The 23264-nt window shown below is 44.6% G+C and overlaps 1 protein-coding gene across 1 annotated transcript in view; it reads right to left on the bottom strand.

Annotated features, from left to right (window-relative positions):
• snrnp40 (small nuclear ribonucleoprotein 40 (U5)) overlaps positions 1-23048 on the bottom strand; it is a 28742-nt gene extending 5694 nt beyond the window's left edge. Inside the window, exons 1-8 of the mRNA XM_079522148.1 lie at positions 22800-23048; positions 20175-20304; positions 19489-19582; positions 16311-16476; positions 12243-12365; positions 8560-8680; positions 1797-1879; positions 741-802 (exon numbers count right to left, since the gene is read on the bottom strand). Coding sequence (XP_079378274.1) covers positions 741-802; positions 1797-1879; positions 8560-8680; positions 12243-12365; positions 16311-16476; positions 19489-19582; positions 20175-20304; positions 22800-22913 — 893 coding nt within the window. The 5' untranslated portion in view covers positions 22914-23048. The remainder of the gene's footprint in view (positions 1-740; positions 803-1796; positions 1880-8559; positions 8681-12242; positions 12366-16310; positions 16477-19488; positions 19583-20174; positions 20305-22799) is intronic.
• Positions 23049-23264: the final 216 nt, after the last annotated feature.

Below are 23264 nucleotides of genomic sequence, written 5' to 3'. Positions count from 1 at the left end.
AGTTCAGGGATTAGTGTACGTGTGTGTGTGTGTGTGTGTGTGTGTGTGTGTGTGTTAGGTTTAGGTGTTGGAATTAGACTTGGCTGAGTGCCAGTGTCATGCACAGGAAAATAGCCGATCTACAAGCTCACGACGTGTTGCAGTGCAACACGGTGTGAGCTTGTAGATCGGCTATTTAAAAATAAAAAATAAAAATAAGAATGGCATTCATAAAATCGTCGTCCTATAATGTTGATGTATATGAAGTATAGTAATACTTGTTGTTAGGCCTTTAAGCAACTAGTCGACTATTCAACTAGTCCACTATTCAACTAGTCCACTATTCAACTAGTCGACTATTCAACTAGTCGACTATTCAACTAGTCGACTATTCAACTAGTCCACTATTCAACTAGTCCACTATTCAACTAGTCCACTATTCAACTAGTCCACTATTCAACTAGTCCACTATTCAACTAGTCCACTATTCAACTAGTCCACTATTCAACTAGTCCACTATTCAACTAGCCGACTAGTAAATCCACTAGTCGACAAAAAGTCATTTTTTCCCCCCCGTTTTTGTAGGCCTCAAGATCAGCTAGATTATAGTTATAGTACATAATAGGTAGAACTAGTTGACTAGTAAACTAGTAAACTGCTTAGTAAACTAGGCAACTAGTCAACTAGTAAAAATCACTAGAAGTGAAAGCCCTAACATGTGTGTGCGTGCGCGCGTGCGCGTGCGTTACATTGCTCCTCACCTGTCAGCAGAACCAGCTGATATCTTGCTGCCATCATTGGACCAGGAGCACCTCAGCAGATTCTATAACAGAGAGGACAGGAAACAGTGTTGATTTCGTCGACTAAAACCAAGACGAAAAATGTTCGTCGACTACCTTTTTCCACTGACAAAAACTAAATGGAAACTAAATGGAAACTAAGCTATAATGACTAAAACTAAATAGACAATTTCGTCGACAAATAAAAACTAGACTAAAATGTGAGGAAGGGACTAGTTCAACTGCTGCTGAATTAGTTACATTTCCGCTAGAAACAGACTGAATCATATATGAGTGACTGACTATCACAAACTATACAGAGACACCTCCCTGACAATAACGCAGAGACAGCTTGTTTATTTTTGGCGACGCGTTGTGAGCTTGTGGATCGGCTATTTTCAGCATTCAAACCAAGTGTAAAATGACTTATACTGGATCTTTTGTCCACTAGTCCCTCCCTTCCTAACATTTTAGTCTAGTATTTAATTTATTGACGAAATTGTCAGTATATTTAGTCTTAGTTTGAGTCATCGTAGCATAGTTTTCATTTAATTTTCCATTTAGTTTTCATCAGTGGAAAAGGGTAGTCGGCGAACATTTTTCGTCATAGTTTTAGTCGACGAAAACAACACTGTGTGGCTTGGTTTGGTGGAGAGAGAGAGAGAGAGAGAGAGAGAGAGAGAGAGAGAGAGAGAGAGAGAGAGAGAGAGAGAGAGAGAGAGAGAGAGAGAGAGAGAGAGAGAGAGAGAGAGAGAGAGAGAGACAGAGAGAGAGCGAGAGAGCGAGAGAGCGAGAGAGAGCGAGAGAGCGCGAGAGACAGAGAGAGAGCGAGCGAGAGACAGGGAGAGACCAAGCGAGAGACAGAGAGAGAGCGAGAGAGAGTGAGACAAAGAGAGAGAGAGCGAGAGAGAGCGAGACAGAGAGAGAGCGAGAGCGATAGAGATAGAGAGCGAGAGAGACAGAGAGAGAGAGAGAGAGAGAGACAGAGAGACGGAGAGAGAGAGAGCGAGAGAGAGCGCGAGCCAACCCTGTTATTACCTTCTCAAAGTTATGAATGTTCCCCTGGAAGATCTTCACGCACCTCTCCTTGGGGGCGAACGGCCGGACATCCCAGATACGCACTGTGCACATGGAGCAGACATGGTGATTTGTTAAAAGTTAAAGTTAAAAGGAGCAGACATGGGCGACAAGTTAAAAGGAGCAGACATGGGCGACAAGATAAAAGGAGCAGACATGGGCGACAAGTTAAAAGGAGCAGACATGGGCGACAAGTTAAAAGGAGCAGACATGGGCGACAAGTTAAAAGGAGCAGACATGGGCGACAAGTTAAAAGGAGCAGACATGGGCGACAAGTTAAAAGGAGCAGACATGGGCGACAAGTTAAAAGGAGCAGACATGGGCGACAAGTTAAAAGGAGCAGACATGGGCGACAAGTTAAAAGGAGCAGACATGGGCGACAAGTTAAAAGGAGCAGACATGGGCGACAAGATAAAAGGAGCAGACATGGGCGACAAGTTAAAAGGAGCAGACATGGGCGACAAGTTAAAAGGAGCAGACATGGGCGACAAGTTAAAAGGAGCAGACATGGGCGACAAGTTAAAAGGAGCAGACATGGGCGACAAGTTAAAAGGAACATTCAGTGATTTGGGTGATTTCGAAAAAACCCCCGGTCCAACCCGGTAACAAGATGCCCATGCATGCATCGTTAATTCGCCTTTACCCGAAGAATCACACCTTAACATTCTTTTCTTTTTTTTAAATGTACACATTAACCAATTTTGGGCGGGAACCCCTTTTGGTGTTTTAAACATTATGTTGTAATTTAGCTATTGAAAAATAGCAGATCTACAAGCTCGTAGCGCGCCACCGAGTGGCGCGCTACGAGCTTGTAGGTCTGCTATTTTTGAAAAATCGTGAAAATATAAATTTCAGAATCTTTTTTTTATTAAAATAATAATAATAATTTTGAGGTCAGGCCTAAATGGGTTAATTATGTATGCATTGCACACGTGTACGTACTGTACATACTGTACGACGTCACTCTACTTGTGACCAAATTAATTGACACCGCCGTTGAAAAGCGTGCAGTATGTTTTGTTCCAGCAGCAACGCAGCATTTATTTACTCTGCACACAGCAGGCTTGTTGTGTTACATTGTGACAAATTGCCACATAAATACTTTATTAACCCATTTAGGCCTGACCTCAAAATATTTAAAAAAAAATCTTCTAAATCCTCCAGTTTTCTGAAATAAATATTTTGACGATTTTTCAAAAATAGCAGACCTACAAGCTCGAGCTTGTCGAGCAATGAGCTTGTAGATCTGCTATTTTTCAATAGCTAAATTATAACATTAATGTTTAAAACACCAAAAGGGGTTCCCGCCCAAAATGGGTTAATAATAACCCTCATTGATAACAATCATTTATTTTATAGAGCCAATCGTTAAAAGATTTGTCACGCCGTTTGTCCCATAGGGCGATCAGGAGACACACAGAACTCTGTACTCTGTGCATTGGGGCCGAGCAGAACGTTTGTCCCATAGGGCGATCAGGAGACACACAGAACTCTGGACTCTGTGCATTGGGGCCGAGCAGAACGTTTGTCCCATAGGGCGATCAGGAGACACACAGAACTCTGTACTCTGTGCATTGGGGACGAGCAGAACGTTTGTCCCATAGGGCGATCAGGAGACACACAGAACTCTGTACTCTGTGCATTGGGGCCGAGCAGAACGTTTGTCCCATAGGGCGATCAGGAGACAGACAGAACTCTGTACTCTGTGCATTGGGGCCGAGCAGAACGTTTGTCCCATAGGGCGATCAGGAGACACACAGAACTCTGTACTCTGTGCATTGGGGCCGAGCAGAACGTTTGTCCCATAGGGCGATCAGGGGACACACAGAACTCTGTACTCTGTGCATTGGGGACGAGCAGAACCACACTGGTTTTAATTACTACTCATGGAATGGATTCAAGCAAAATACAATCTCACGAGTCACGAGCGAAACATTTTCAGTCCTAAAACAGTGAAAACAAGTGTGTTCTCCACACTAGCGCCCTCTACTAAACAATTAACACAATATGTATAATAATAACGTTTTAGTAATATTCTTCTTGCTGTTCTATATACTGCCAACCAGGTGAAGAGATTTGCTTTTATGAAATATCAGAGGTTTTATGGAACATCTTTCAGCACACTTTTTTTTTTTTTAATATAATATTTATCCCACGATTTTGTAACCCATTTTTCACCCCTGTGTCAATTATCTATGTATTAATTAACATTATCTATTGTGATCCTGGGCTACACACCCTCCACCAACCTGGGGAGAGCAACGGACTTGAACTCATGCTTCCTTCATGCCTGAGTATCCAAGTTGCTCCTTTACACCTGACAGGGGGGAGTTTCCCTGGTTGGACGTAGCGTGTGGAAGGAACACGTTATTCCAACCAGTTCCTTTCCCCTCCATCAGGCGCCCCGGCTGGCCAGGGGGAGGTAGTTTAGAGACCAGGATTACTGCATGTTTTTTGTGAGGGTACCTACCCTAGGGGACACGGGGAGAACATGTGAGGGTACGTACCCTAGGGGACACGGGGAGAACATGTGAGGGTACCTACTAGGGATGTTGAAAATCGACTCGATTTTCGACTCATGCCTTCCGCGACTCAAAAACGTATGAGTCGAAAAATCGTTTTTATTTTATTTATTTATTTTTTTGCGCCTGTCAGCGCCGCACCTCACATGCATGCCCTGGCTGCAGTTAGAGCGCCATCGTCCAAGGGTGTGGGGTGAAGGGGAAGGGTATCTTAGCAACACTGAATGCTCTGTCCCATTGGTCGTGTGCTCGTATCATGAGCCAATGGCTGCAGCTCTGAGCCCCCAGACCCCAGGTTCGCAATTCGCATCTCATTGCTCACGCTCAAAGACAGGTCCGCTCTGTTCTGAGCTGTGAGCGCTCTTCTCTTCTCGTGAAGAAAGCAGGACAGCGTTGTCAAATAAATCCCGCCGTCATTCATACTGTTTTATTCCCCGACCAGACATTAAAATACGGAACAACGTGCGTCCCGTATCAGTTCATTACGGGACTTGTGACAGGCTGCTGCAGACACTTGAGTTGGGACTAGCTGATAGCATAGCAGCCGATAGCGCCGCTGCTCCTTCAGTGTCGTTGTTTACAAAATAAAGTTTATTTTTTATTATTGGGCTTTGATCATTGATGCAAATTCTAAACATATGGATGCAGCTGCAGAAGTTGTGTTGCTTAAAGGAATGCATAGTTGCGTTCTCCTCAACTGCTGCGCAGCAACAACAAAAATAAAAAAATAAAAAATAAAGGAAAATAAATAGGAAAAAAAGTCGATCGACTCGTCGATTTGCGGCCTCGATTTATCGATTGGCCAAATATGAGTCGTTTGGCATCCCTAGTACCTACCCTAGGGGACACGGGGAGAACATGTGAGGGTACCTACCCTAGGGGACACGGGGAGAACATGTGAGGGTACCTACCCTAGGGGACACGGGGAGAACATGTGAGGGTACCTACCCTAGGGGACACGGGGAGAACATGCAAACTCCACACAGAAAGGCCCTTTCGCCAACCCCGCCTCGGGTATGGGCACTGATGACGCAGAGGAGAGAACATGCCGCCAGCACCCACAGCGTCCCCAGCGGGAATCGAACCCAGGACCTTCAAGCTGTGAGGCGACAGCACTACCGCCTGTTCCCGTGCCACCCGTAAATACTACTTCATCTCAATGAGACGCATTGAGCGCTCCTAGAGAAGCCATTTCTGCTGCGCGACATGCTTCCACAGATACTGTAAAGGCTCATTCATAGTCTGGATTTTCAGTGGTGAGGTGACCACCGCTCCGGTGGTCACCTCACCACCGCTCCGGTGGTGAGGTGACCACCGCTCCGGTGGTGAGGTGACCACCGCTCCAGTGGTGAGGTGACCACCGCTCCTCCGGTGAGGTGACCACCGCTCCGGTGGTGAGGTGACCACCGCTCCGGTGGTGAGGTGACCACCGCTCCGGTGGTGAGGTGACCACCGCTCCTCCGGTGGTGAGGTGACCACCGCTCCTCCGGTGGTGAGGTGACCACCGCTCCTCCGGTGGTGAGGTGACCACCGCTCCGGTGGTGAGGTGACCACCGCTCCTCCGGTGGTGAGGTGACCACCGCTCCTCCGGTGGTGAGGTGACCACCGCTCCTCCGGTGGTGAGGTGACCACCGCTCCTCCGGTGGTGAGGTGACCACCGCTCCTCCGGTGGTGAGGTGACCACCGCTCCTCCGGTGGTGAGGTGACCACCGCTCCGGTGGTGAGGTGACCACCGGAGCTGTAATAACGTGGAGCGGTGGTGAGTAAAAACAGAGAGAAGGGCTGGGGAGAGCGGTGGCGGTGGTTTGCTCTTCACTGCGGCTCAGTGACATCATGTTGTAGCTCAGTGGTCACCTCAGTGACGTCATGTTGTAGTTCAGTGGTCACCTCAGTGACATCATGTTGTAGTTCAGTGGTCACCTCAGTGACGTCATGTTGTAGTTCAGTGGTCACCTCAGTGACATCATGTTGTAGCTCAGTGGTCACCTCAGTGATATCATGTTGTAGTTCAGTGGTCACCTCAGTGACATCATGTTGTAGTTCAGTGGTCACCTCAGTGACATCATGTTGTAGTTCAGTGGTCACCTCAGTGACATCATGTTGTAGTTCAGTGGTCACCTCAGTGACGTCATGTTGTAGTTCAGTGGTCACCTCAGTGACATCATGTTGTAGTTCAGTGGTCACCTCAGTGACGTCATGTTGTAGTTCAGTGGTCACCTCAGTGACATCATGTTGTAGCTCAGTGGTCACCTCAGTGATATCATGTTGTAGTTCAGTGGTCACCTCAGTGACATCATGTTGTAGTTCAGTGGTCACCTCAGTGACGTCATGTTGTAGTTCAGTGGTCACCTCAGTGACGTCATGTTGTAGTTCAGTGGTCACCTCAGTGACATCATGTTGTAGTTCAGTGGTCACCTCAGTGACGTCATGTTGTAGTTCAGTGGTCACCTCAGTGACATCATGTTGTAGTTCAGTGGTCACCTCAGTGACGTCATGTTGTAGTTCAGTGGTCACCTCAGTGACATCATGTTGTAGTTCAGTGGTCACCTCAGTGACGTCATGTTGTAGTTCAGTGGTCACCTCAGTGACGTCATGTTGTAGTTCAGTGGTCACCTCAGTGACATCATGTTGTAGTTCAGTGGTCACCTCAGTGACATCATGTTGTAGTTCAGTGGTCACCTCAGTGACATCATGTTGTAGTTCAGTGGTCACCTCAGTGACATCATGTTGTAGTTCAGTGGTCACCTCAGTGACATCATGTTGTAGTTCAGTGGTCACCTCAGTGACGTCATGTTGTAGTTCAGTGGTCACCTCAGTGACATCATGTTGTAGTTCAGTGGTCACCTCAGTGACGTCATGTTGTAGTTCAGTGGTCACCTCAGTGACATCATGTTGTAGTTCAGTGGTCACCTCAGTGACATCATGTTGTAGTTCAGTGGTCACCTCAGTGACATCATGTTGTAGTTCAGTGGTCACCTCAGTGACATCATGTTGTAGTTCAGTGGTCACCTCAGTGACGTCATGTTGTAGTTCAGTGGTCACCTCACCACCGAAAATCCAGACTATGAATAACGCTTTAGACAGAATGGCACAGTGTGAACGCCTACCGACAGAGAGAGGAAGCCGAGCTGAATGTGATGCAGCACTGTGGCATCAGAGGAGGATATTATTAGGTTAGAATGAAATTAGTATCCTATTAGATTAGTTTAATTCAGGTCTAATAATGATGCGTGTGTGTGTGAGTTTCAACATCCTTGTGTCTACGGTGCATACCTTGATTTATGAGCTAGCAACTTCCACAGAGAAACTCATTAAAGTTGGGTGACAAAACCACTGCAACACTAAAAAGCCATGGAGTTATATATAAACTAGAGACAGCCCCGCCCCCTGCTATTCATTTCAATGGAAGGAAGGTGGCGTTTTGAAAACTGACAAAGTCTTCCGGGGAAGTACGTCTTGAGGCTCGATATAATTGGGTTGGGCTCCTATGAGAGTGTAACCCCTCGCACTGCTCTTGCACCTCACCTCACACTAGGGCATTAAGCAACTAGTCGACTAGTTTACTAGTCGACTAGTTTACTAGTCGACTAGTAAATCCACTAGTCGACCTTGTTGGTAAAAAATATATATATATATATATATTATTTTTTTTCCCCCGATTTTGTAGGCCTCAAGATCAGGTAGATTATAGTTATAGTCACCATGTACATGTACATTTTTTTAATTTATTTTATTTTTTACATAATAAGGTAGTTAAACAACTAGTCGACTAGTAAACTAGGCAACTAGGCAACTAGTAAAAATGACTAGAAGTGAATGCCCTACCTCACACGTTCACAAAGCAAAGACCCAGCAGCGGTACCTCTTGTGGTACCTCTCTACGTCACCTCACCTCACACGTTCACAAAGCAAAGACCCAGCAGCGGCGCGCGGCCTCTTGCTCATGTCGCGCATTTCACCGGCCTGCAGTTCCAGCTTGGACCAGTAGGGCCGGCGGCTTCAACGTTGGCCAGCCGCTCCGGGGGCTTGCTAAAAGCCTGCGCGTCGTGATGTAGTCTCGCGTGGCTAGATTAGAACTATTCAATCTCTGAATGCTAATGTGTATAGTCTGGAACTACACATCCCACAATGCCGTCTGTTCCCAATTGGGGCCAAGGCCAGGCTATTTTGGTAAAACAAGTTAAAAAAACACAAACACACACCTGTGTTGTCCATGGAGTTGGACAGAAGGTAGGATCCCTCAGAGCTCAGACTGAGTCCTGTTATAGAGTCTCCGTGACCGTGCATGTTATAGATCAGCTTGTTCTGTCTCAGGTCCCAAACCTACACACACACACACACACACACACACACACACACACACACACACACACACACACACACACACACACACACACACACACACACAAAACATTTAAAACACGAATGAAAAAAAGCAGAGTTTAAAAGAGGGTGCATTTTGCATCCCAAAACGCAGTTTATAGTTAAAGGACGCAATAAAACTAGTTTATTTATTTTGTATTTTGCTAGCTTTAGTTATAATAATCATTTCTTCTTCTGTTTTCTACATGAATATAACCACATTATAACCATATAAAATGAAATGGGAGTTAAATGCTGCGATTGGTAAAAATGGCAAAATATGACTCCTAACGTGGTTGAAGTGGGACTCATAAAATGTCCCTGGGACTCATTTCTAAAAGACCATCCCTGCATCCTGGGACTCATTACACTGAAACCCTAGTTACATCAGTGAGAAAGACCATCCCTGCATCCCTAGTTACATCAGTGAGAAAGACCATCCCTGCATCCTGGGACTCATTACACTGAAACCCTAGTTACATCAGTGAGAAAGACCATCCCTGCATCCTGGGACTCATTACACTGAAACCCTAGTTACATCAGTGAGAAAGACCATCCCTGCATCCTGGGACTCATTACACTGAAACCCTAGTTACATCAGTGAGAAAGACCATCCCTGCATCCTGGGACTCATTACACTGAAACCCTAGTTACATCAGTGAGAAAGACCATCCCTGCATCCTGGGACTCATTACACTGAAACCCTAGTTACATCAGTGAGAAAGACCATCCCTGCATCCTGGGACTCATTACACTGAAACCCTAGTTACATCAGTGAGAAAGACCATCCCTGCATCCTGGGACTCATTACACTGAAACCCTAGTTACATCAGTGAGAAAGACCATCCCTGCATCCCTAGTTACATCAGTGAGAAAGACCATCCCTGCATCCTGGGACTCATTACACTGAAACCCTAGTTACATCAGTGAGAAAGACCATCCCTGCATCCTGGGACTCATTACACTGAAACCCTAGTTACATCAGTGAGAAAGACCATCCCTGCATCCTGGGACTCATTACACTGAAACCCTAGTTACATCAGTGAGAAAGACCATCCCTGCATCCTGGGACTCATTACACTGAAACCCTAGTTACATCAGTGAGAAAGACCATCCCTGCATCCTGGGACTCATTACACTGAAACCCTAGTTACATCAGTGAGAAAGACCATCCCTGCATCCTGGGACTCATTACACTGAAACCCTAGTTACATCAGTGAGAAAGACCATCCCTGCATCCCGGGACTCATTACACTGAAACCCTAGTTACATCAGTGAGAAAGACCATCCCTGCATCCTGGGACTCATTACACTGAAACCCTAGTTACATCAGTGAGAAAGACCATCCCTGCATCCTGGGACTCATTACACTGAAACCCTAGTTACATCAGTGAGAAAGACCATCCCTGCATCCCGGGACTCATTACACTGAAACCCTAGTTACATCAGTGAGAAAGACCATCCCTGCATCCTGGGACTCATTACACTGAAACCCTAGTTACATCAGTGAGAAAGACCATCCCTACATCCTGGGACTCATTACACTGAAACCCTAGTTACATCAGTGAGAAAGACCATCCCTGCATCCTGGGACTCATTACACTGAAACCCTAGTTACATCAGTGAGAAAGACCATCCCTACATCCTGGGACTCATTACACTGAAACCCTAGTTACATCAGTGAGAAAGACCATCCCTACATCCTGGGACTCATTACACTGAAACCCTAGTTACATCAGTGAGAAAGACCATCCCTGCATCCTGGGACTCATTACACTGAAACCCTAGTTACATCAGTGAGAAAGACCATCCCTGCATCCTGGGACTCATTACACTGAAACCCTAGTTACATCAGTGAGAAAGCATATATCGTTGCCGACACCGACCTCTTCTCTCCATATTTTAACAGTAGTTTTTCCAAAAAGAAATAGCATACAGTAAGTAGCAGATCTTTTGTGTGTTATTTGAATTTCCTTGGTTGTCATTTGATTGTCTGCCAACACTGGAATTCACGTCAGAGCCACATGTACGTCATTGTCACAATGTAAACACATCAGAGGAATCAAACCGGTTTGAAACTCTTTGTAGGAAGAAAAGAAGAAAAGAAAGAGGGGAAATAAACTTTAGGGTATGGTATCGTCTCAATCCTGTCAAACCCACATTTTTCAATTCGTGGCTTTTGAAGTTTACGTCGTATGGCAGCCAAGTAGTCCATGTATGGGATTCTTTACATTGTTTAGACATTAACCCGTTTAGGCCCGACGTCGACATTTTTTAAAATGTCCTCTGAAAGAATGTATATTCAAAGATGTGTGCAGCATTTTCACGATTTTTCAAAAATAGCAGACCTACAAGCTCGTAGCGCGCCACTCGGTGGCGCGCTACGAGCTTGTAGGTCTGCTATGTTTCAATAGCTAAAGTATAACATAATGCTTAGTTAAAATACCAAAAGGGGTTCCCGTCCAGAATGGGTTAATGTTTGTTTAGGGCCGATATAAATACAGTGACCCTCACGGGTGCATGCTTTTGGTTAGACATACCATTGGTCCGATATCTCAAAACCTCACCCTAACCCTAACCTCCCACGGGGCAGCACACACCTAAACATAACCTTAACCCTCTCCCAATCCTTAACGCACCCCCCACCAACCTTAATCTGGTCGTTTTAACGCACCCCTCACCAACCTTAATCTGGTCGTTTTAACGCACCCCTCACCAACCTTAATCTGGTCGTTTTAACGCACCCCTCACCAACCTTAATCTGGTCGTTTTAACGCACCCCTCACCAACCTTAATCTGGTCGTTTTAACGCACCCCTCACCAACCTTAATCTGGTCGTTTTAACGCACCCCTCACCAACCTAAATCCGGTCGTTTTAACGCACCCCTCACCAACCTTAATCCGGTCGTTTTAACGCACCCCTCACCAACCTTAATCCGGTCGTTTTAACGCACCCCTCACCAACCTTAATCCGGTCGTTTTAACGCACCCCTCACCAACCTTAATCCGGTCGTTTTAACGCACCCCTCACCAACCTTAATCCGGTCGTTTTAACGCACCCCTCACCAACCTTAATCCGGTCGTTTTAACGCACCCCTCACCAACCTTAATCCGGTCGTTTTAACGCACCACTCAACCAACCTTAATCCGGTCGTTTTTACGCACCCCTCACCAACCTTAATCCGGTCGTTTTAACGCACCCAACACCAACCTTAATCCGGTCGTTTTAACGCACCCCTCACCAACCTTAATCCGGTCGTTTTAACGGACCCCTCACCAACCTTAATCCGGTCGTTTTAACGCACCCCTCACCAACCTTAATCCGGTCGTTTTAACGCACCCCTCACCAACCTTAATCCGGTCGTTTTAACGCACCCCTCACCAACCTTAATCCGGTCGTTTTAACGCACCCCTCACCAACCTTAATCCAGTTGGACCAATGCTATGTCTAACCAAAGTATGCCTGACTTCAAAGGAGTGTGTGTTTTTTCAACATACAGGTAGTTTGAAAGCCGTGATGTACCTTGATGTCGTTGTCGATGCCTCCTGACAGGACCTGGTCACTGGTGTCGTTGAAGGTGATTGACAGCACCTGGTAGGTGTTCTGGAACGTGTGGATGGCCCCCTTCTTACGGATGTCCCACAGCTACCACACACACACACACACACACACACACACACACACACACACACACACACACACACACACACACACACACACACACACACACACACACACACACACACACACACACACACACACACACACACACACACACACACACACACACACACACACACACACACACACACACACACACACTGAGTTTAAGGAACAAGATTCATGAAATAAGCTACATCACAGGAGCATTTTGGATTCAGACTCAAGGCTTCAATACAATACGTTGCCTTGGTACAGTTGCTATTATTATAATGTCCAAGAGTCATATTCCAGCCAGAGAAGCATTATGACTGAATGAATGAAACAGAAGCCCTGTGGTCAACAGGTACCACATTTAAAACATTATGCAGCTGTGTCAGCTTAGCTTTTAAAACCACTTTTAAACCACTTGAAAAATACAAGATCTGCTATTTTTGAAAAACCATGAAAATGTGGCACAAATCTTTGGATATATATTCGTTCACAGCAAACGTTTTTAACTCATATCTTTGCTTCTGGAGGGGGGGGGGGGGGGGGTTAGAAACATAGGGGTTTTCATGATTTAGAAGACATTTTGTAGAATCTCTTCTCATATCTAAATGAGTTAAAAGTGTGTGGATGGCAGAATCTTTGTCGGGTGCAAAACTCATCTGTCCAAAACCGTTACTTTTCAGGATTCAAATTCAGCAGATCTACAAGCTTAAAAGGCGGGCTTAAAAAGCTTGTGGATTGACTACTTTTGTGTGACATTGTAGTATGATCAAGTAGGGTGTAGTCACTGTAGTGTGAATCTCTATCCCCCCCCCCCAATAAAATTGAGATCACAATTACATTTTTTTCCATGAAAATATTGTCTTTAATCTGTAGTTGCTGAACATTGACTACATTCAAAACGTGTCACCTGGAGCCATAACTACTGTGGCTTTAAACAGACAACAAAGTGCTCGACTTAAACCTCTCTTAAAGGAGCATTCAGTGATTTGACTTAATCTAAATATCACTTATTTTTCCTTTTTTTCTGGATAATCGTCCCTACTATAGAGTGTGCTGACCATATAAGGAGTTCCTCCCTGTCCCCAGTGAGCCCCTGGGGTCAAAAAACCCTAGTTTCAGTTTTGGTGGCGGGTGGCAAAGCCTTCATCCAATCAGGATGAGAGGGGCCTTCCTCCAATCATGATCAAGTGGGGGCGGGCCTTGGTGCACATGCTGTTGGCCTGTTGCACTTCCCCCCACTGTAGAGCGTGCATGTGCACATTTTGTTACCGGGGCGGACTGGGTGGTTTTCCAAATCACTCAAATCACTGAATGCTCCTTTAAATACTCTCTCTTGTAGCAAAAACACAAGAGTAACTAAAATAAAATGAATTGGACAGCCAACTAGTGCTGGACGATTCTCGCTCAAATGTAGAAATGAGATTGCATAGGTGTCCCGAGTCTATATCGCAAGCTTTTTTCCCGATTAATCGTGCAACACTATTAGGGTGTAAGTTTACGGGAAAATACGGTGATGGGTTTCTGCCCGACAACAGCGAGACAGAGAAGAGCTGGAAAAGCACTGAGCATTATGAAATCATATACAGAATATCTTATGTATATGCTGCCCCACACACACACACACACACACACACACACACACACACACACACACACACACACACACACACACACACACACACACACACACACACACACACACACACACACACACACACACACACACACACACACACACACACACACACACACACACACACACACACACACACACACACACACACACACACACACACACACACACACACACACACACACACACACGAGATCGGTTTCATAATATCCAAAAGGTAACATCGGATATGAATAGCAACAAAGCAGCTGATGCCTCAGATGTTTTCCCAAAAACAATCTTGATACCGAGACTGAACTCTTCCACACCTTCCCTGGTTGTCTAAAAAAGTAAAAACAGTGGCTGGCTGCTGGTTTTCTGTCCCAACAGTGAGGTGGTTGTGTGTGTGTTCACCTGCCGTTTCATGTCTATTAGCCATCTACAATTATGCAATTAAACTTGTTTTGAGATCAAAAGGGAACTGGTTTAGAGCGAGGCACAGACACAAGGCCTTCCCCTCATGCTTTAACAAACGAACGACACACAATGAAGAGTGAATTCTGTCTCTTGAACCCGGGGCAGGGCCAAATGCCTTCTCCTTCTTCGTTCTCCACATTTAATGCCTTCTCCTTCTTCGTTCTCCACATTTAATGCCTTCTCCTTCTTCGTTCTCCACATTTAATGCCTTCTCCTTCTTCGTTCTCCACATTTAATGCCATCTCCTTTTCCGTCCATCCGACGTGTCCACACGTCCTAGGGAATCCAACCGACGGGTTGCAATGACGTGTGTACACGTCCTAGGGTGTGTACACGTCCTAGACCTAGCGCATCCTCAATGATACCAGGCGAGAGAATATTATTCTGAATTTTTTCCTTTTTTTATTTTTGAGTGAGACTAAGGCCACCGTACGCTTCGCTCTTCGTTCATATTAGCATCCCATTCACTAGCCTGTTAGCACGTCAGAAACAATGCCTCGTCTCTCCTAATCCAGGGCGCTCTCCGTGGTTTTGATCTGATGGATATACTAAGCGCTTCATTTCTGACTTTTCATCCGCCTCTCGTTCAAAATATGAACGCTTTGGAGCTTTTAGCGATATAATAGAAACGAGAGCAAGGTAAGCTAGCTAGGGGGGTAAGCTAACAGTCAGTCCAATATGGACTGACTGTGTAATGTCATTTCAAAATATTTCCAGGAATTTTATGACCGTAGGGAACATGGGAACGCTGTCAAGTGACCGTAGGGAACATGGGAACGCTGTCAAGTGACCGTAGGGAACATGGGAACGCTGTCAAGTGACCGTAGGGAACATGGGAACGCTGTCAAGTGACCGTAGGGAACATGGGAACGCTGTCAAGTGACCGTAGGGAACATGGGAACGCTGTCAAGTGACCGTAGGGAACATGGGAACGCTGTCAAGTGACCGTAGGTAACATGGGAACGCTGTCAAGTGACCGTAGGGAACATGGGAACGCTGTCAAGTGACCGTAGGTAACATGGGAACGCTGTCAAGTGACCGTAGGGAACATGGGAACGCTGTCAAGTGACCGTAGGGAACATGGGAACGCTGTCAAGTGACCGTAGGGAACATGGGAACGCTGTCAAGTGACCGTAGGGAACATGGGAACGCTGTCAAGTGACCGTAGGGAACATGGGAACGCTGTCAAGTGACCGTAGGGAACATGGGAACGCTGTCAAGTGACCGTAGGTAACATGGGAACGCTGTCAAGTGACCGTAGGGAACATGGGAACGCTGTCAAGTGACCGTAGGGAACATGGGAACGCTGTCAAGTGACCGTAGGGAACATGGGAACGCTGTCAAGTGAAAAGGCTCTCATGAAAGCTCATGGTCAGTGAGTGAGCGTGTCACCAGTGTTGATTTCGTCGACTAAAACGAAGACGAAAAATGTTCGTCGACTACCTTTTTCCACTGACGAAAACTAAATGGAAACTAAGCTATGATGACTAAAACTAAGACTAAATATACTGACAATTTCGTCAACAAATAAAAACTAGACTAAAATGTTAGGAAGGGACTAGTGGACAAGAGATCCACTAGAAGTCATTTTACAATTAGTTGCATGCTGAAAATAGCCGATCTACAAGCTTGTAGATCGGCTATTTTCAGCAAGTGAATTACGACGGCATCAAGGCCCGCCAAAACACATTTTGTTCGACTAAATCAACTGTAGATTTAAAACTAGACTAACACTAACACATTCCAGGTGACTAAAATGTGACTAAACCTAAATGAAAACTATTCCAAGAGACTTATGACTAAAACTAAAATCTAAATTTGCTGCCAAAACCACCACTGCGCGTCACCTTGACAGTGCCGTCGTCGCTGCCCGTGCAGACCAGCTGGGGTCCTCTCCTGGCCGGGTAGCAGGAGTTGACGAAGGACGTGTGTCCTTTCAGCCTCTTGATCCTCTCCCCCGTCTCGCTGTCCCACACCCCCACCGTCTTATCCGTACTGGCCGAGAACAGCAGGCTGACCAAACAACAACAACAGCAGCATGAAAGAGGAGACAGAGCGGGTGATCATCACACAATCAATCCATGATTACAAATCAATAATATTGATTATTCCGTCCGTGTCACCTTCTGATAGATGGAGATGCTATCTATACAAATGCAGAGCAGATGCGTGTTGGTTAGTTACCCATTATTCACGTTTTTGTTATTTAGATTTGTTTATGCTTGACCACAATGTTAAAGAATGTAATTTAGATAGCATGTTGGTTAGACAGATGCTAGGTTTTTTTTTAATCCCACGATTTTGTAACCCATTTTTCACCCCTGTGTCAATTATCTAATGTGATCCTGGGCTCTACACACCCTCCGCCAACCTAGTCCCCATATATGGGGGACATGGGGAGAGCAACGGACTTGAACTCATGCTTCCTTCATGCCTGAGTGTCCAAGTTGCTCATTTACACCTGACAGGGGGGAGTTTCCCTGGTTGGACGTAGCGTGTGGAAGGAACACGTTATTCCAACCAGTTCCTTTCCCCTCCATCAGGCGCCCCGGCTGGCCAGGGGGAGGCAGTTTAGAGACCAGGATTACAGCATGTTTTTTGTGAGGGTACCTACCCTAGGGGACACGGGGAGAACATGCAGGTTTGATGTTTAGCTGGTATCTGGTTTCATCTTTCTCTTTACATCTATTTACCGGGGGTTTATGCTTCCTCTGCTTACAATATACAAGTTAGGCTTTTAGCAGACGCTCTTAATCCAGAGCGATTTACAGTAAGCAAGAACAAAAAACATGGTAACACATCAAATACATAAAAAATAGTCATCATGGCTATAGATAAGAGCATCTGCTAAACTCCTAAATTGTAACAGTAATTGACTAGTAATGAAAATAGCGTTTGGTTGGTTTTCACAACCAAGTGTCACTATTTCGGGTGTGACAGTACAGTACAGTACAGTACAGTACAGTACAGTACAGTACAGTACAGTACAGTACAGTACAGTACAGTACAGTACAGTACAGTGACCCCCACACGGTGACTGTAATTTCTCAACCGTTTCGGGCGCGGGCGGCTCGCCGGAACCGGGCCGGCACCCTGGGCGCGTTCCTGTGGGTCTGGAAGTTTCGGGGACCCACCGGGGACGCCCACACGGAGTTGCACCACTTACTTCACACGGGTGTGATTTTTTAACAAAAATTTGATCCCATGATTTTGTAACCCATTTTTCACCTGGTGCCAATTGGCTAAGGTTGGAGTAAAGGTCCTTTACTCAAACCATGCAATCAATTCACCTGGAAATATATATTTTTTGGGACTGTTGCCTGTGTCCTACATCCAAAAAGAGACAAGCCAAACATTGTGTAGCGATAAAGCGAGGCAATTCTTATTTGGAAGTCAGAAAGAGGTAAATTTTCTCCAACTGAATAAAAGGGATCAACCTGTATGAATGAGGCATGATCAACCATATGACCAGATTTGATGCAAAATACATGCTGGTGATTTTCATATTGTTTATTAATATTTGTTACGCAGGCCTGTTGTGTAAAAAGGCGTGTAATGAAGAAGGTTGATGTGAAGCACTGAAACATGAATAGATCATGACAATCAATAATTGAAAGGTCCTTTGCAAGCATTATATTACCAATGTATATTTTGTGTGCTGCTGCTGTGTGTGTGTGTGTGTGTGTGTGTGTGTGTGTGTGTGTGTGTGTGTGTGTGTGTGTGTGTGTGAGAGATCAAGAGAATTCATGGACTAAAGCAATATTAAATCTCACGACACGATTTGTGAAACAGTGTAAAAAGAGGCCCCTACACTAGTGCTGTTTCCTAAACAATTAACACAATATGTAAATTTAGAACGTTTTAGTAATATTGGTCCTGCTGTTCTACACACTACCAACCAGGTGAAGGATTGAGCCCTTAGTCTTTGATTTTATATGAAATATCAGAGACGATTAAGATTTTATGGAAGATGCTTCTCAACATATCGCTAGCTTGACCATTTCAAATATTCAAATCTTAAAATAACTATAGCTCTCAGTGCATCTGCGACGATGCATAGATTGAGAGCTTGTAGATGGGCTATTTTCACTGCGCATTATAGAAGATAAGATGGCTTCTATGGATTCCAAATGAGAGGTGCTTCGATCAGGTTTTTTGGGACCGATCCCGATCACAGATTGTTTTTCCTCACGATCGGCCAAAACCGATCTTGTGCGCAAGGGGAAAATTTTAATATTTCCAAAATTATTATAATTACGTCAAAAAACAATGACAAAACTGTTCCTGTGTGTGTGGGGAGGAAGGGGAGAAAGTTTAGAGCTGTCACTCACAAAGATGCAAACCTATATTACACTAAATATCTGACTGACTTTTATACCACAAAAGATCGGTTTCTCCAGTTCGGGTAAATTTGCCGATCGCAGGTCGAGTCATTTGGAGTGAAAATCGGCCCATCGATCCGAGCACCTCTCCAATCCAAGACTGAAATCAGTCGTGGCGACGGAGAACTTTTCGGTTTGGTCGTTTTGAGGAAGCAATCTGATTGGTTGAAACAGCCTTCTAGCCGTGGTTCAAATGAGCACCACTCCACACCTAATCAAAACAAAGAATTCAGCTGCTCTGTTCTCCCAGAGCGCAGAAAACTCGGTGGCTAGGCTAGCTAGTTTCTTGGGACATTTGTGGTCGTAGTGACTACATCTGTCATTAAAAAAATCACACCTGTGTGAACTGAGTGGTGCAAATCCCCACCCCCCCTCTCTCATCAGACATTGCTGTTCCTTGGAGTGATTGCCAGACTCAAAAATATGTTTTTTCAGCGATTTTCTTAGTTTTAAGGGTAACTGTTGTATAATTGCAATATTACACTCGAGGGTGTGGTTTAACGTGATTATTGCCACTTCAGTTATGCTTGTGGAACTCGACTGCGTCAGTGACGCGGTCGTTCCTGACCGCATCACTGTCGTGGCAATATTCACGTTAAACCACACCCTCTCGTGTAATATTGCTTAAATCCAGGGGAATTACCTGCCGTCGGTGTTGTAGTGCAGATCCAGCACAGCTCCGCTGTGACCCTTCAGAGTGGCGTAGTTGTCACAGTCCCCGAACACGTTCCACATCACTGCAGCCAAGGCAAGACAAGAGTTAAGTGTGTGACACAAACCAATTAACAGAATCACGTGACCTTCCCTCCCTGCACACCATCATCTGCATGCAGTAGAGCCCGAGGGGTGAAGAATTAAACCCATTCTGGGCGGGAACCCCTTTTGGTGTTTTAAAGCATTTATGTTATACTTTAGCTATTGAAAAATAGCAGATCTACATAAGCTCATAGCGCGGCACCGAGTGCCGCGCTACGAGCTTGTAGATCTGCTATTTTTTTTAAATCGCTAAAAATGTGGCGCAAATCTTTGAATATTATATTCTTTCAGAGCGAACGTTTTTTAACTCAAATCTTTGCTTCTGAGGGGTTCCTGGAACGGTGGCCTGTATTCGGTGGCCAAATACAGATAATTCTGGGGGTCCTTGACATGAAAATGGTTGAGAACGACTGATATAGAAACATGGGGTTTTTCAGAGGATTTAGAGAAGACATTTTCTTTAGAATCGTCTTCAGGTCTAAAATGGGTTAAGATTGTTATCTATCTCGTGCCGAGGTCTAAATTGACTGAACGAGACGACACGTTGGAAGTGTGTACAACGAAGGAACTCACGTATGAGCCGGTCGAATCCCGAGGAGGTCAGCGTGGCTCCGTTGGGGTGGAACTTGCAGCAGTAAACCTCTCCCTCGTGGCCAGACATCAACATGATGGGAGCCTGCAGGCTGGAGCTCCGCGGAGGACCCTGGAGAGGAGACGGAGAGAACCAGTTATGCATTCCAATGCTTGGAATGGATTCAGAATCAGAATCATGAAACCCCCCTAGTTTGACATGTTACATGCTACTTAAAGCAGAAGGATTTTGCCTGCCATAGGATGTTAATGAAAACAATATTGCCCAATACTAACAGCCGGTCAGCAAGTGGATTCATGAATGTATGTATATAGACAATATTTAAAAAAAAAATACTATATAACAAATTTCCCGCTTTAAACAAAAGAAGCCTGTCGGCTGCCGGACTATCATATAGACGCTGTCGGGCAGAAACATCGTATCTCCATGTTCTTAAAGGTATATTCAGTGATTTCACTTAAATCAAATATCACTTATTTTTTCTTTTTTTCTGGATAATCCTCCCTACTATAGAGTGTGCTGACCATATAAGGAGTTCCTCCCTGTCCCCAGTGAGCCCCTGGGGTCAAAAAACCCTAGTTTCGGTTTGGGCTTTGGGTGGCAAAGCCTTCATCCAATCAGGATGAGAGGGGCCTTCTTCCAATCATGATCGAGTGGGGCGGGCATTGGTGCACGTGCTGTTGGTCTGTTGTACTTCTCCCACTGTAGAGCGCGTGCACATCTTGTTACCGGGTGGACCGGGTTTTTTTCCAAATCACCCAAATCACTGAATGCTCCTTTAAATGAACACCCTACTTGATCCTACTGCAGCATTAAAACAAAAAACGGCATCGAAAGTAGCAGATCCGCAAACTGGAAACACGTTGCAAAGCGACGGGTTTTGAGCTTTTAGATCTGATACTTTTGCTATTTTGGAATTTGAAATCCTGAAAAGTAATAGTTTGGGACATATGAGGTTTTCCACGTGAGAGAGACGATATGCAGTAATATAGCAGGGGGGGGGGGGGGGGGGTGGACTGGTGATTGTGAGGATTGTTTTTTTAACAAAAAACTAAACGTTTTTCGTTAAAAGAATATTCATTGCTACATAGTGTTTGTTCAGTAACAGCTGCCTCCCTCTGTCTCCAGCTCTGGCTTTAACCAATTTTGGGGCGGGAACCCCTTTTGGTGTTTAGCATTATGTTATGCTTTAGCTATTGAAAAATAGCAGATCTACAAGCTCATAGCGCGCCACCGAGTGGCGCGCTACGAGCTTGTAGGTCTGCTATTTTTGAAAAATCGAAGAACGACTGACATAGAAACATAGCTTTTTCAGAAAACTGTCAGGATGTAGAGGACATTTTTAGAATCTGATCTCAGGTCAAAATGGGTTAATAAACAGAACAGAAACTACATTTCCCAGGTGGGTTGCCAATTTAAACCAATCAATCAGGATAGATAGAGTACCCAACAGATGAGTAAATCACTCATATGATGCGTATATCATATCATACCTGTGATTTACTCATCTCAATGGAAATGGTACGAAATACTGTTACTGTTAATGTTAACCCATTTAGGCCTGACGTCAAAATAAAAAAAAAACGTTCGCTCTGAAAGAATATATATTCAAAGATTTGTGCCGCATTTTTACGATTTTTCAAAAATAGCTAAACTGTAACATAATGCTTGGTTAAAACACCAAAAGGGGTTCCCATCCAGAATGGGTTAAGCACTTTATCTCAGACACTTCATGATGCTCAGATACAGTGGCTGCTCTTATTGCTGTATGGTCTGTTTTGATTGCTTTGTTTTCATTTTGTTGCATAACATGTAAGGAGAAGGATGACAATAAACATAATTAATTCCTAGGACACCATAAAGAAGGATGTGACAGAGGTATTATATTTTCTGCAGAAAAATGCCTTTTGTACACCCACGAGCACCTTCATTATAAACACCTCTTTGGACTTCAGATGAACTTGTCCCTTTTCTAATATAACTGTGGTTTTCAACCCTGGCTTTTCATATCAAGGTTCAAATATTTATTCGGCATTTTTTGACTTGAGCTACAGCCCACCATTTGATGACATTTTGCCCCTCAGACACAAAACTAAAGAATATTGTGTTGTTCACAACAATTCCATGCTGTATTGATGTTGGTACCATTAGGAGAGACGGGGTCATCCCTATGTTCCCCAGGTTCTATGTTCCCCATTTACCTTAGGGTTTAGGGTTGGCGTTAGGTTTCCAGGACTTCAGTGTTTTGTACTATACAATTTTATGTATAAGTACAGAACAAAAAATGTTTGTTTTAGCCATCTTTGTTGAAGAGTCTGAGCAATTATGTTTTAGTTTATTTTATGCCAGTGTTAAGAGACAACAGGCAAACATTGATCAAAAATAACAATTCCTCAACGTTCTCTAATTGTGTTAGACTTCTTGTAAATTAAGTACTGAAGATGCTCAACAACAATTATTTAACTCTAGAGAGGGTAAAATGAAACCAAATGGATCCGTACTTTACGCTCTCAAAGAGTTAAAGATCCACTGTCTGTAATACCAATAAAACGTTATGTTTATGTTTTGGTAGCATAAAAGTGGCTAACAGTTGTTAGCTTTTTTACCATGGCCACGAGTTGGTTGTGGGACTGCGCCGCGGCCACTAGCTCCGTCCGGGGCCGCTTGTTGCCGGTGGCCACCACGGCCATGTCCGCGGACCTCTTCTTGGGCTCGATCATCCTGAAAACCCAAAGCTTTATGGCTGATACTGGTACTTTTAATTCAAAACTAAAAATGAATGTGTCGGCTTCCTTTTTTTTAATGGCGTACAGAACACAGACAAGACAAGGGGGAGCGCCGAAAAAAATACCAACGAAGAATAAGAGGAGTGTTGCCAGGTTTTGTGAGAGAAATAAGCAGCCAGGTCTATGGAAAAGAAGCGACTACTACTAACCCATTTGAAAATAGCAGATCTGACTGCTATTTCTACATTAAAATAAAATAAATTATTGAAGGAAAAAAAGTGACAAACATTTTAACATGTTTTTCCCTCTTTTCCTTTCTTTATATGATGATTTCCTGGGTTTTTT

This window comes from Electrona antarctica (assembly GCF_951216825.1).
Source record: "Electrona antarctica genome assembly, chromosome: 15".
Classification (NCBI taxonomy): domain Eukaryota; kingdom Metazoa; phylum Chordata; class Actinopteri; order Myctophiformes; family Myctophidae; genus Electrona; species Electrona antarctica.
This window is presented reverse-complemented; position numbering and strand designations above follow the sequence as displayed.